This window comes from Peromyscus californicus, unplaced genomic scaffold (genome assembly GCF_007827085.1).
Source record: "Peromyscus californicus insignis strain IS unplaced genomic scaffold, ASM782708v3 Scaffold_6__1_contigs__length_162567912, whole genome shotgun sequence".
In the NCBI taxonomy this organism is placed as follows: Eukaryota; Metazoa; Chordata; class Mammalia; order Rodentia; family Cricetidae; genus Peromyscus; species Peromyscus californicus.
The window spans coordinates 145,565,494-145,581,456 of record NW_026294584.1 but is presented as its reverse complement, the minus strand read 5'-3'; the positions used below and the strand labels follow the sequence as shown (position 1 = coordinate 145,581,456).

The following is a 15,963-nucleotide window of genomic DNA, read 5'->3' as shown; positions in this document are numbered from 1 at the left end:
TTCACTTGTAACCATCCCTTTACGATGAATACACCAAATTTGGGATAAATCAACAATAATTTTTTCTTGTCTTTCTCTGTATGTAGATTATGGCACCTATAATGTTTATTCCATACAAATGTTTCTATTAATTATTCTGTTGTATAAAAATTAAAATAGATTGTTCTGAATGTCACTCCATTTAATTAAAAATTATAGAAAATATTATTTCAATTTGTTTCTACTCCTAAATTACTAGTAATTTTTACTTTTAAATGTACTTTTAATATCAGATTATTTTTTTTCCATGTGAATTGGAGAAATGTCTGGATCTGAAAGCTCGTCCTTAGTGAAAACTTCAGCCATGTTTAGCTGTGTTTTCATCAAAGACACTTCGTGTTATCAGCAACAAGGTGAGCTTGACTAGTAAAGAGTATAAGTGCTAGGCTTATACTAGGTTTAGAGAACATCTGTTTAGGAGACTAGAGAGACAGATAAGAAGTGGTGCCCTGTGAGCCAGGAAAAGGCCAGAAAAAGGTAACATCTTGAAAAACAAGCCAGCTCCCTTTAGTGATGCGCATTGGTCAGACTGACAGTTCTGGAGAGGTCAGGTTCAAGGAAAGCCACATGAAGCAGAGTTTTAAAGCAGATGTCTGATTAAATCTATAACACTAGAGCAGCGGTTCTCAAACCCCATAATGCTGTGACCCTTTAATATAGTTCCTCATGGTATGATGACCCACAACCATAGAATTATTTTTGTTGTTGTTTCATAACTGTAATTTTTCTACTGTTATGAATCATAATGTAAATATCTGAAATGCAGGATATCTATATTTGACCCCCAGAAAAGGGTCATTCAACCCCAACAGGGTAATGACCCACAGGTGGAGAACCACTGCCCTAGAGGAAGACTGAGCTGAATGGTGTTTTCCTATTAAATGGAAAGCTAAAGGCCTTACTCACTTTCTAGCATTGACATAATTAAGTGGCCAGAGTCCAGGGATTAGAGTCAGTCTATGACCCCATTGTGAATCAGCAGAAAACTTGCCACAGGATCTGTCATGTGATAGCTTCTCAATGATCAAGTGTCTGTGTCCAGCAGGAAATGGGCATGTACATATTTATGGGACTTTCTGGGACATGAGCTAATGAGTTCTCTATCATCCAGTCTAAGAGCCTGGGGATCTGATGCTCCTCCAGTGTAAGATTATCTATAGGGCTTTGACTCATGTTCATCCTAAAGTGACTTTGGGGGAATTGCAGCAATTTACCTAACTCAGAATATGTAACTGGCATTCCTAGTTTTGAAACTGGTACTAATTACACATAATAACAGAACAAATGTCACTTTGTATACAAAGTGTCCAATCAAATCAAAAAGTATTATTAAAATAATTAATTGCTTGCTATCAAAGACAACATGCAAATCTGCCAAAAATCATTTATAAGCTGTTAAAAATATAGTATTGGTGTAAACTGCATATACATCGTATGTTCCATGTTCTCATGATTTGTACTCTTGATATCCTTACATCAAGTCTGTACTGTATTGACATTTTGTCTAGGATTGTGGATTTTCAGCCTTTAGCTCTAAGAAATGACCCTGGTTGTAGAAGCTTACAGACTCATATGAAACCCACAGCTGCAATCTGCAGTGTGATATGGGGTTTCATCTCTGTGGATCACTAGTCCTGATGGTCTTTTATTCTTTCATTCATTTATGGCTAAGGTATTATTTGAATCAAACCTCTAATGCTCTCGAATCTAGGAGATAGATATCACCCACAATGGGACACACTAGATCTCATGCTATCTGAAAGGGGAGGCATTCTAAACAACAAATACAAAGTACAGTGTGATGCTCTAACCTAAGATTTAGATGACAACATAAAAATCTTGTAGCATCCATAGATAATAAAGTCATGTATATTTCAGTCACTACTCAAATTTGTTGTTTTCAAATGTGTCATTGATAAATACAACAACAGTTCCTTTCATTGCAACATTATTCAGAAAATCATGTTAAAAATATATAACAAACTCTCTACTATTCCCATATGCTTTCATTGGTAATATTTTAGTGATTGCAGACAAATTCATTGTACTTTGTATAATGAGTTCTAAATTACTAGAAAGTGGAATATTTATTGTACTAGGAAAAGCTAAGTTCTTCTGATGCTCATATCATAAAATGTATTTATAAAAAGCAAATAAATTCAAAAGCAATGTGTTTAAAAAAAACCTAAAATTTTTAATCAGTTCTCAACTTCTAAAAGTTTTTCCTTAATAAGAAACTTGAAAGAAATTCTGTTCTTGACAATAAATGGAACTCTGAGGTTGGGACATTGCTGTGTTCATTCTCCATCCCCTCATTATCTTACTGAAACTTCTCTGTGCTTTTCTTCTATTTCTATTAAATCTGGTGTGAGTCAATAACTCGCATGGCAATCACATCTTAAATTTACTCAAAATAATTTTACCACTATTGAATCATATTGCATGCCTGGATTATTGTAGTGATTCTCCTTTATGAAAGGCAAGATAAGAAATCAGGGTGATATAATGCCCTATAAAACATAAGCATTCTGTCTGACTCAAAATTGAGTGTTCTTGTCTTCTTATAATAATAGAAGTTTAAATAAGAAAATTTAAATTTAAAGTACTAAATGTGTGTGGTAATAGTTAAAATGATTGATTTCCTGAGGTGAGCAAATGCTTCTTTACACTGCATAAAGATACATCATAAATAATTCCAGAAGATAACAGAGTAAGAACCTGGTGAAATATACTTGACATTGCAAATCAGAAGAAAATGCCCTTCACTTTTTATGGAAGTATGGTTTTAGTATATGCTATTCTCACACTTTCTGATGATTTTCATAAATATATCAAACACCAAAACACATATATACATCTTCATTTAATTAGCATTGCTAATATATTTTGTAAGAATATCTTTAGAAATTACTCAAATATCAGCCTTTTAGAAAAATGGCAGAAAGTATAAAAAGATACAGAATAATCAGTTTGATTTTTGCTAGAAGTAGCACAGCATCCCAGATATTGATCTTTGAATATGAAGTCTTACATCACACAATTTTGGGAGTGGAAAATATAAGGTTGGAAAATTGACCATTCAATTTTCATAGCAAGCATAATATGTTGCAGCTGAAAGTAGAGATGCAATGGTTGATAATTACTAAATAGTAAGAACAATTCTAATATTTTTCATCTATAAAGTGCATTTGATCACAGTTTCATAGCAATGTCTTGACTTCTAATAAAACAGCTCCAGGGATGGGCAAAACAGTGAATTTAATCACTGAAATACTGTATCTCCTGACCCAGTTAGGGCAGGTTACTAGTACAGTGAAGACATTAGAAAAACATCCAGAAACAAATTCCATTTCTTTTCTTTTGATGAGAATCATCCTTACTAAAATATTTTTTTTTTTGGGCAATGTGCGTGCGTGTGTGTGTGTGTGTGTGTGTGTGTGTGTGTGTGTGTGTGTGTGTGTGAGAGAGAGAGAGAGAGAGAGAGAGAGAGAGAGAGAGAGAGAGAGAGAGAGAGAGAGACAGAAAGACAGAGACAGAGACAGAGACAGAGACAGACAGACAGAGTGATATGTTCACAGCTGTGACTTTTTAATCTCCAAATAAAAAATTGAATCATATTGGGATTTTGTATGTGCATAGAAGTCTTAGGTTTCTTTCACTGCCTTTGAACAATATAAAGCAGGAAAGTACATAGTATACTGTAGAGATCTTAACAGTTTGCGTAGAACACACTGTCCCTCTAACATCTCAGAAGTCCTGTCCACAGACTGCACATCCTAGACACCATAGGCTGGAAGTTTCCAGAGCAGATGCTGGAGGAAAAGCTCATTTCTCATTTGCTTGCTTGCAAATGTAGACGTATTCCTTGTCATAGTTTCACATTTTAACCTTGTTTAGCATCTGGTTCATTTGAGTTGATCAAGTATAGATGTCATCTAATATGTGAAATTGAAAGAATGGAACAGGAAGAAAGTGTCTAAATTACTGGATGAAACCTAATTGCAGTTGATTTGAATAGTTTATCATTACCAAGGAATAATGTTTTAGAAATCATTGCATTCACGCAGAGGATTTAAAAAAATCTGCAGTTTTTCTATTAATATCTTCTTTTTTCTCCAAATTCCCAGAAAATTAAATCTTCTATAATATGGATAATAAGCACAAATAAACACACCCATGCAAACTCCCACTGTTTCCATCTGGATTCTTAAAAGTTTTAAGGAAATACAAACATGAAATTTTATTCCATATTTCCTAAAGTGATCCTCAAAGCAAGAGACATCTTCCTGCCCACCACCAGCCTTTTACATGTACTCAGACTTCTTACCCTGTGATTCTCAACAAGCGCCTCTCTCGGGCTAACAGTAATGGAAAACTCTCTTCCAATAATTAATTAAAGTTTAATTAAATAAAGTTCATATTGATGAAGCATTTTATGTATGTTCCTGAAATCTATTAGTTTTTAATTAAAATTGTGCTGCCCCACAAAAATCTCACACTAGTTACTTTGGCAACTGATTTCTTTATTATAAGAAGAAATCATCTCAATAAATTATACTGCTTTTTCAAATATAATTTTCTTTGGTGTGTATGGATTTTTATGTATCTGACTGTATGTATGTGTACTACACACATATGGGAGACCTGGAAGTTCAGGAGAGTTGTTGGACCTCAGGAACTAGGTTTACAGAGGGTTATGAGCCACAGCATGGGAACTGTGGACTAAAACCAGAAAACAGATCTTCTGAAAAAGAAATACTCTTAAGTCCCAAACCATTTCTCCAGCCCTAAGGTACAATGCAGAAGACATATTCTCATGCCCCTTTTAGACTTCATTAGTAAGAAATGATTTTGTCATTAGAGTTTCAAATGCAATGTTCTAAATTGTCTTGACTGAAGAGTAACTTAAATTGTATTTGAAGATATTGCTTGACTTCTTCTATTTGGTTAACACACTACCTATTTCTCTCTGTCTGTCAAGGAGGGCTGCCCATAGGTAATGGAAACGATCCCAAGAGAAAAACGTATGTTGCAGGAAGTAAAGGCAAGTTGAGAATGTCATGTAGCATTGGACTTACATTTCATCTGCAAGAGAAAATTAAAAGTTGTCATGTACTTTTCAAAACCCAGAGAAATGTGAGTTGGAAAGGATATAATTTACTGTTTATCAATCATCTATCAGTAAACCAGAATTCTCTTTAAAAGTAAGTGTCTCAGAGAGGAGAGGTGCACTCACCCACTACAAAGTCAGTCTTATATGCCTGTTCTATTTTGAATTTATTGTATATTATATTAATTTTCATTTAGACCATCTAGTATACTGATTACACCAAATTTAAGCATTCTCAAATAATTTAATCAACCACAATTTTATTTATTCCTCCATGCATAAATAAGTATTCCTGTGGTGATAATTCCAGGTATATATTTCTATTAATATTTATTTTATGGTATTAGACTTTCTGACAAGTTGATTTGCTTGCAAGGGTCTTAGGTCAACTGAGCCACCTGGAAAGGACACAATCCAACTTGTTGAGATGCCTGCAGGTTATGCAATGCACTCTAGGTTTCCAGCTTTTCTGAGCTGTCACCCATGCTGGGGTGGGCTATTGGTGATGTACCTGTCTTTCAGTCACTTATGTCCCTATAAGTAACCCTTCATCCATATTCCCATTAGTTATGCCAATAAAACTCATTGGTTGAGTAAGTTGGAATTTATCTGTACTTTGATCTATCACCACTTCTATATATAGGGTGAGTGGGTGTTTGTTCACACCTTCCCCCCACTTCCCAGGAATAGTGTCACACAACAGGATTTAAATTCAATCAGAAAATAGAGTGTGTAGGCAACACTATGGACTTGATAAGTTTAAGGAAAAATGACAACACAAAGCTAGCTATGAAAAGGGGTGGGCAGGCTGGGAGGACCTGGGGGAGAAGGATAAATAGGATCAAAATATAATATATGAAATTCTCCTTTCTTTTTCTTTTTTTTTAATCCTGGTGTGATTAGACACCTGTGGGCCTGGGAATCGAACCCAGGTCCTCTGGAATATCAATATTAACCACTGAGCCATTTCTCTTCTCTATATAAAATTCCCAAAGAATTAATAAAAACATTTTAAACATGGATTCTCAGTGACAGTGGATCACTCAAGCGATGCCTAGATGACTATGACTCCTCTGCAAATTTAAATTTTTCTATCATGGCCTAGGTACTGAGTTTCAAAATTTTACTAGCTGGTGTGATGAACCCTAAAATTATGCATAGATTTGCAAAAAATGCAGCAACACAATGCAACAGAGTATGCATCATTTGCTTCCTAGTAAATGAGACTTTAGCATCCACTGCAATATCAGCCTAGAAAAATGAAGAGAACAGAGAGCAAAACATGAAGTTCTTGAATAGGTGCTTATTTGATCTCTTTTAGGAGTATTAAACCATCACTGAATCATGCTCTATTATGATATTATCCTTTTCTGTTTGATGTTAGTCAAATAATTAAGGAAAATAATTTTTGTACATGTCTAGTAACCAAATGATGATAAAATATTAGGTAATCAGATTAAGAATTTACAACCAGAGATATTAAGCATGGCTTCTACCTTCTCCAACAAATGATGACTTCCAAGGGAGTATATCATACCTTATTCCATCCCCAAGAGAGCTAAACAACTATTGAATGAAGCCTCTGAAGCCATTAGCTCAAATAATTCTCTCCACTTATTAAGTATATTACCTTTCATTATTTTGTTATAGTTACAGAAAATTAATTAACATAGGACTGTCTTGCTTCCATTTCATTGGTGTGCTTGTATTTAGGAATTTTTTCCTTAAAATTTGCTTATGTTGCTCCACCCTCACTTTTTTTTTCACTTTCATCATATCTTTCTCATAAAGAATGGCATTTAAGAATTTTCAGATTCTGTATGATTCACTAATTCTTCTCAGTACTACTTCAGGACAGAGAAGTTAGGACCAGCCCTTCACAGTGAATACTCTGTGTCATTCTCTGCAGCATCTAACGTTTATGATGCATGATCTTTACTCTTTCCTATGTAACTTTCTGTAGGCAATCTAACTGTGCCTCATTTCAAAAGGAATCAGTAAGCTGTGCTGAAGTTATAGACAGATGATCCCAATTTTAGCCCCATGACTATGATACCTTTCCAAACATGAACCTGTATGCACATTATTTCTATGCTCCTTAGCTTCTGTTTGACAGAAACTAGGGAAATATTTTCGTATATAATGCCAAAGAAGACCTGAAAATCAACATCTGAATCAATGGAGTCTGCAAGGAGACACAGTAGATGACAGCTGATATTTATAAGGCCAACCCACAAGAAAAACATCTATCTGTGGAGGAAACTCATGAGCAAGACTTATGGGATATATTGCCTATGAATAGCTGGCTGATTCTGTCTGTAACTCTTTTGTATGATACCATAGTCCCCCATTTAAAACAGCCATAGGACTTGTCTCACAACCTTAGCAGTGTATGCCTCATTTATCAGGCACAATTGTTCCTGTGTACTAATAGAGGGATGACTTCTCCCTACTCTGTGCAGTTCTGGTGAATAAAGGCGTTCTCATAGTCAAGTCTTTGTTGCATATTATGGAGAAAAACTCTGAAGCCTGTTCTCTGTCATTAGCTTATTGACAGGGAAAACTGGCCAGATGAAGTGTCTCTGTGGATAGATCACAAGTTGGCTTTTCACAGATTATACTCAAGGACAAAATTACAGTGTCTAGTTTTGTTGAATCAAAGTCTTTCTGGGCTCAGTTTACTAACTGCTTATGTTTAAGTCCTGGATTTTATGTGGGTAACAGACAGCTAACCAGTTAATCAATTTAACCAAGTCTGGAAGGAATCAGCTTTATGGGCAGTTACCAGTGAGAAAGGCTACACAGAAGGCCAAAAGTGCAGGGAGATGGCCCACCCTCTCAGCCTTGAACAAAACAGTTACAAGGTTCCCTTCTTGTGTTCTGACACTACACAACAGGATAGAAAATGTATTTTTAGATCTGAGGTGTTTTTCTATGGCAGTGAGCTTTTGGCAAAAAATGCTGATGCAAATTAGTGCTGTTTTCCTCCCCCTTGCTTAACACAGGTTGCCAAGGTTAACTCACAGACAGCTTGGCCTTGCTTACTGGTTCTCAAACTTCTTCTAACCAAAAACTGCTTATAGTCTCAGCTGCGCTTCCCGGGCAGGGAGAAACTGGCACTTTTTTTACATTTTCTAAAATGTTAGCCTATAATATTAGTTATACTTAAGAAATGTAGAATAGTACACAATTTCTTCTTCTTCCTTAGATTTCTCAGTGGTTTAGCTTTTTGCTTTTGTAATCCCTGGAGATTGTCCTTTAAGAGATGTGTTATAAACAAAACTTTTATGACCACAACTGCAGTGGGCGACTAATCAAAGCTGTCAACTTTACACCACCTGTATCTTTTATATCTACAAGGAATGCTTTGTGATCCTGAGAAATAGCCTTATAACCTTCTTTATTGCCAAAGTTTGCTAATGTATGTTTATATAAGCCATGGAAAGTTGAAACTGTAAGCAGAAGAATAAAAGTACATGACCCAAACAGTTTCTGTGTGAACTTACTATAGATAAAAAAATTTTCCTAGCCCTTGCTCCTGAGAAGCATTCTTTTGAGTAACACTAGATGCAGCATCAAGAACTGATCTCCCAGAATGCAAAACTGAATGATGGTTTTCCTCTCTCAGTGAGTTCAGTAGAGGGTCTCCAATAAGAGTACCTCTTGGTTTCTATGCTTTTGTTGATGCCATGTCCTTGAGTATGAGCTTGACATATTCACTTCTAATAATGAGAATAGTGCAAATATGTAGGCATCTCACTCCAGGCTGTGCTTGTTTTGGGGGCTTCCTATCAACTGAATGGTGTCCACTCACCAAATTTATATAAATCTCAGTTACTCAGAATATGATCATATTTTCATTTAGGCCCTTGAGGAGGAAACTGAGGCACAATGGGTTCATTATGGTGGTTCCTAATCCAATTTGACTGGCGTCCTTATAAGAAGACTATATTGAGGCACAAATTATATAGATCAAGAAAGATCACAAGAGGATATTGTGAGAAGACTTCTGCCAGCCAAGTAGAGTGGACCTGGAAGAAACTCAGTATCCTGGTACCGTGGTTTTGGGCCTCAATCTTCTATAGCTATAAGAAACAGAATATATTGTTTCTTCTACCCAGTCTTAGAATATGAAATGGGAGCCATAGAAGCTTGGCATATTTTCTCTCTGTAGATGAAGTTTTCCTGTGTCCCACCTGAATGGTGGTCAAGACAAATCTCTCTCACCCACCAATCCTGCAGCTGCTCAGACCCAATTAAACACACAGAGGTTTATATTAATTAAAACTGTTCAGCCATTAGCTCAGGCTAACTATTGACTAGCTCTTACACTTAAAATAACCCATAATTCTTATTTATGTTTAGCCATGTGACTTGGTACCTTTTCCCAGTTCTGCCTTCACATTTTGCTTCCTCTGTGTCTGGCTCGTGATTCCTGCTCAGCCTTCCTGTTCCCAGAATTCTCCTTTCTCTTTGTCCTGTCCATACTTCCTGTCTGACTACTGGCCAATCAGCACTTTATTTATTAACCAATCAGAGCAACACATCTACAGCATACAGAGTGATATACACAGTATCTCTCTTCTTCTTTGATTATGTTACTTTGAGGAAAACCAGCTGCTGTACTGTGAGTGATCCCAGGGATGGGCTATGTGACAAGATAGATTATCTGGTCAACATGCAGTGAATATCTGAAGCCTAATAATACCCAAGTGAGCTTGAAAATGTATTGACCTGCACCTTCTGCTCTCGGTGATCCCAGTGAGATTGTGACTATATTAAAAAGTAGAGACAATTGTACTTAGCTAAGTTGTGTCTCAATCCTATTGCTTAAAGGTACCAAGTTTGAGAGAATACTTTGTTATAAAGTCATAAATAATAAATATGCCAGAAAAGAAGCTGCATGATGTGTGATCATCAGTAAACATCAAATAGTAGATTCTAAAAACAAAGATACAAAACTAATAGTTTTTACTATAGGAACTTTATGTGGGTAATTTGATTACGGCCTTGGCAGTCTGGGAAAGGCTCTCTAATATCTGTCAATGACAGTAGCATGATTAATAAGAGAAGAATATAGGTCAACTGAATCTCCTGTTTGAGCTGGACACCATAGGCTAGAGGGAAACCCTGTATATTCTTCTTTCTGTAGATCTTAAAGACAATGTTGACCTGAAGAAATCAGGACAAATTTTGGACATCTCACTAAATAGAAAGACACCTCAATAGTTCTCATAACCTCAGGAAAGGTAGGAAAGTTATCTCCATTTAGTATTCTAAAATCAGATATCAATACCTATTGCCTGAAATTGTCTGACTTACTATATTTATTCATCACTCTGAAGCTCATCCTTATCCTCTAGTTAAAAATAGAAAACTATTGGGGATGATGGCACAGTCTTTAATCCCAGCACTCAGGAAGCAGAGGCAGGTGGATCTGTGAGTTCAAGGCCATCCTGGTCTACAGAACAAGTTCCAGGACAGCCAAGGCTACATATAGAAACCCTGTCTTGAACAAACAAAAGAAAAAAATAGAAAAACCTCCCATATAACAAATAAATGATTCCTCTTATGTTAGGCATCTGCTGTGCATTACAAATCAATTCAAATGATAGTGGATTTTCTCTAGTAAACAGAAACACTGTTGTCTTTTGCTGTTTCTGTTAGTTAAGTTTCCTTCCTCTGAGAACTGAAACAGTTGGAAAGGCAAAGGATCATTGAAACAGCTCTATTTCTCTATATACTATATTTCTATCCAAGATTGTGACTCAGAGCCCTGAAACAGATACAACAAGAGAAGTTCTCTGATCTAGCCTTTGTTTCTACCTAATTTAAGTTCCATGATGTTAAGAGACAACATTGCTACAAATTCAGATTTTAATGGCTCTTATGTGCAAATATAGTTTTGAAGGATTCCTTATTCTGCAAAATGAAATATCCAATGATGCTCTGAGAGTGAGTGTTAGCTTTATAGACAGAATACAGTTAAGAAAAACAAGGATTTATATAAAAAAAACCCAAACCAAAGATTGATCATTGAGCATTTGATCAATAATTGATCAAAAAATTGATCATTTCAATTATTTTTTTAAGAAGTAAAATTTGATGGACCTTTTCTCTTAAAAATCATAATTTTTAAAACTGGCCAGTTGGAGGGATTTCTGATCCTCCTCCTCCTCCTCCTCCTCCTCCTCTTCTTGTCCTTCCTCTGTCTTCTATCTGCCCTCCTGCTCATTTTAACAACTCTGTTTGGAGTCATGATGTGGAGTTACAGCATGTCTGTTGATCTTGGTGTAAGAACTCAGTCCAAACACTGGCAAATTAGCAGCCTCTGTTTTATTGCTATCTCCTTTAGGATAAAACAGCCCCACTTGGAGGAATGGGAGAAGCTCATAATACCAGGAAAGTAAACACAAGGTTCAGAATGCTCCTGGGATGCACAAGGCTCAAGTCCTCTCTCTAAGGTTATTTAATCAACAAAAATCACTGGGGAGGGGAGACTTTCTTACTGTTGAGCTATTAACAAGTCTAGCATCTTTCCTAAGTCCTGACTGGTACTGAGATAGGCTGCTCATGGATGCACCTATCCAGAGACACCCATGTTACTATAAGTCACCCCTGACCCATCCTCCCATAAGCAACCCAAAAAAACTCATTGGTTCACTAAGCTGGATATGGGTGAAATCACTTATCTGGTCTGTATTAGTCTTTTATCTGAGCTAAACATCTCCCCTGGATTACATCCTTCCATAAATGTTATTTAGTATTGACATACTAGTTGTGAAAATAAATTATCATGGTAGGTAGATTATATTCTACCCACTTATGTATGATGTGTCAAGCTTTGAAATTAAGAAATGCAAAATTTTGTTTACCTTCATAATTACATCTTCTCCTAAATCTATTATTTTTGATGATTGCAGTGCTTCCCTTAATTACATCATCATATTCCTCCTCCATCATTTTTATTCTGTAGATGAGAGTATAAAAATAATCATCACCAATCTATGCTATATGAAAAAGTAAAGTAAAAAGGACAAAAAATTTAGTAAAAATATGTAATTTATAGTAAAGTCCAAATGGCTCTAACAGGACTATCTCTGCCAAAGATATTATCTATAAGTTCTGGGTCAAATTTGAAAATCCCAGCTCTCTACAGTTGGTGGAAAATGTAAGTGGAGAACTTTTAATGCTTTTTAGAAAGATAAGCAGATAACGTAACAGGGAACAGACACTCTGACCCTGAATTCTGTCCTCAATTCCTTCAGGCCAGTAAGTATGTGGGTATTAGAAAATAGTTACTGCACAACATATAAAATAAGAACTATATATGATCTTATAGTTCAATGAACTAATCTTGGCAACTATATTTTAACATTTCATCAAATGTTTCATTTACTGTTTAGCATTAATCTAAGGTCTTAAATATGAATGCAGAAATTAATTTAAGATAATATCCCACAGAAATAATCATTGTTATATATTAATTTTTGTTTTGTTTTGAGGCAAGGTCTCTGCATGTAGCTTTGGTGGGCATGGGAATCACTGTCCAGCCAAGCTGTCCTCCAACTTGAAGTCATCTCTTTTTTCTGCCTTTCAGGTGCTGGGATACACTGATGCGCTATCACACCTGACAGCTATCTGCCTAAAGATTATTATTTAGTTTACTTGAGCAAACACATTTACATTTGTGTGTTTTATATGGGAATAATATTGCTCTATTAGTAGTAAACCAGGTTAAGAGGTTTTGAAATTTTAGGTCAGCAATACCAAATCTTATAAAACAAAACATGTCAGAAGAACATTAACCCCATCTCCAAAGTAAACACAGCAAGTGTGCTTAATCTTTTGGAAAATAGTTATTATTGGACGAATTTGTAATTTTTTTCTTATAGAAAAATGTTCTGAAAAAGCAGTTTCTATTTGAAATATTTTAAGATTTTAAGAATTTGTTTGTTTTCAATTTGGGAGGAGATTGTCACTGTTGTTGATAATGAAGATACTATTTTTATTTGTATTTTACTGGTAAGTGTACTAAAGTAACAAGCAGTTGTAAAAAAGTCCATATTACAGCTGTGTGAACCCAAGTGCCTGGTTTTCCATCTTTGTAGTGTGACTTCAACAGCCTTCTCTAAAACCAATTATATTATAAAAATTGAAAAAAATAGAACTCATAAATTAACCTATTTTAACATCTACTAATCTTAAAAACAAAGTTATCAAAATCAATTACATAAAAACTGAGTATTTATATATGAAGCCTTAACTCCACAGTAAGAAACACATGTGCTTTGAGAAATCTTTGGAAAACTGTTGGGGCTAGAGAGTTAGCTCAGAGGTTAGGAGCACTTGTTCTTGAAAAAGAACTGGATTTGGTTCCCAGCACCCACACGGAGGCTCCTACCCTTCAGGCACCAGGCACACAGGTGATACAACAACATACATGTAGGTAAAACACTCATACACGTAAAATGATAAAATAAATTTTAAAAAGAGTCTAACAAAGAATTTTTAAAAACACTGTTGAATATTTGAATTAAATATATTTAAATATTAACTTTACCTAATAGAACAATTATATAAATATCTAACTATGGTACATATATTTGGAAATATTTATATGTTACGTATATTTATGGTGGATCAAATGACTTGCAGTACAACAAATGACTACTTTAAACTTATATGGTATCTTTGAAAATAGTCTTCAATTTAGAAGAGTGCAGTACAATGATTCTTCTATCTATGAGATATGCATGAGAGGTGAGGGCACATGTGTGAGCACATGCAAGCACTGTGTACACAAGCTTTTGAGGAAAATTAGGTAATAGATGTTTTCATCAGTTGTCAGACTTCATCAAGTATTAGCCTTCCTGGTGTCACATGCAAAGGTCTTGACAATTTGATTAGGAAATTTTCCAATTTTTAAATATATAAATCTGTCATTTAACAGGAATCCATATTGGCAATAATTCTATGTATAACCAAGATAGAATAAAGGATTTACAAACTCATTGCATAATCTCTGTACTGAGTTTTAAAATTTTAATAGCAAATCAGTAACATGGATGAATACAAATTATGGTGGGCCTAAGCAGGAGAAAGTTGTTTTAAACCATAAAACCATATATTTGTTTATTTGCATGCTTGCAAATGAGAATGTAGCTTCCCTCTAACCTCAGCCCTGAAGTACACTAGTACTTAAAAGACTGTATAAGTAGAAATCCATTTGAACTGTTTTGCAAGCATTTTTGTTTCTATAAAAACAACACCAAACTCATTCACCAGCACATGGGGTTGCTTTCAAATTTGACGTTGGCCACGGCATTTAAACACAGTGCAATCTTCACTGACCATAAATGAAGAGCACAGGGATGTGTTCACAGAATCACAACCAGTGACACGAGAGCTACATTTCGTTTTTGTCTTTTAAATATTATTTGCTGAGACGTGATGAGTGTTTTTCTCAGCATTGGCACCATCGCAATGGTGGCAGAAATTACTCTGGGAAGCTTTGCCAATGTCTTCATTGTTCTGGTGAACTTTACTGCCTGCATCAAGAGAAGAAAAATCTCCGTAGCTGATAGAATTCTCACTGCTCTGGCCATCTTCAGGATCGGTTTTCTTTTGTTAGTGTTAATGAGTTGGTGCTCAACTGTGTTTAATCCAGCTTTATTAACTATACAAGTAAAAATTATTATTTGTGTTGCCTGGGCTGTAATCAACCATTTTAATACCTGGCTGGCAGCTATACTCAGCATACTGTATTTGCTGAAGATAGGCAATTTCTCGAACTTTCTTTTTCTTGGCCTGAAGAGAAAAATTAAGAGTGTCATTGTAGCTGTTCTTTTGGGGAGTTTGGTGATTTTGTTTCCTAATCTTGTGATGGCAGCCACATGTGGGAAAGTCCAAGTGGATGGTCACAGAGGCAACTTGACTGGGAAGCCCAAACTGGCTTATGTCGTAAACCTTACACTTTTGACGACATTCACTGTGAACAATGTCATTCCCTTCACCACATCTATGATCTGTCTTCTGCTGTTAATCTATTCTCTGTGTAAACACCTTCAGACAATGAAGCTTTACAGAAAAGGATTCCAAGATGCAAGCACTATGGCCCACATTAAAGCTTTGCAAGCTGTGATCTCCTTTCTGTTGTTATTTTCCATGTTCATTCTGTCTCTTATCCTATCAGGTTACAGTTATATGACACCTCTGGATAAGCAGATCCGCCTGATTTGCCAGGTTATTGGCACCCTGTATCCTTCAAGCCATTCCTGCATACTGATATGGGGAAACAAGAAGATCAAACAGGCCTTGGTGTTGGCGATGGTGCAGGTGCGAACAAGGCTCTGGCTGAAAGAACCAAAACCTTGAAGTCCTTCCGCCAATATCAGAGATGTGGTGTGACTAGTAGCAGAGTCTGCAGCATTTTGTGCTTCCTATTGCTTTTGAAAAATGGACTGTGTGTGAATTGTTTCTAAAGAAATTTCAAGAAAGTATTTATGTTTATGTCAACAAAATTAAGAGATTATTTGTGTTTGTGGACATGTATAAAATGTACAAGAAAACCTGTCTATAGCATTCCCTTAATATTATTTTCATAAAAACCATAGCATTATTTAAAATATAAATCAGATTCTTTAGAATTATGAAGCCAGGTATAACTGATACAAATGCTTATTGATCCTCTACATAATAAGTTTAAATATTATTTAAAACATAGCTTGTTTCAAGAAATCATTGCTGTTCCCATTTTTCTTTGTACCACATGTATGTATCAAATCTTTTTAGATTTCTGATAAGCTGTCTAA

General features: G+C 35.5%; 1 protein-coding gene across 1 annotated transcript; it reads left to right on the top strand.

Annotated features, from left to right (window-relative positions):
* The first annotated feature begins 301 nt into the window (after positions 1-301).
* Positions 302-15,526, top strand: LOC128099803 (taste receptor type 2 member 136-like). Its single transcript, XM_052721617.1, is given in 3 exon segments — positions 302-392; positions 14,488-14,576; positions 14,579-15,526. Coding segments are annotated over 3 exon segments (1,128 nt in total).
* Positions 15,527-15,963: the final 437 nt, after the last annotated feature.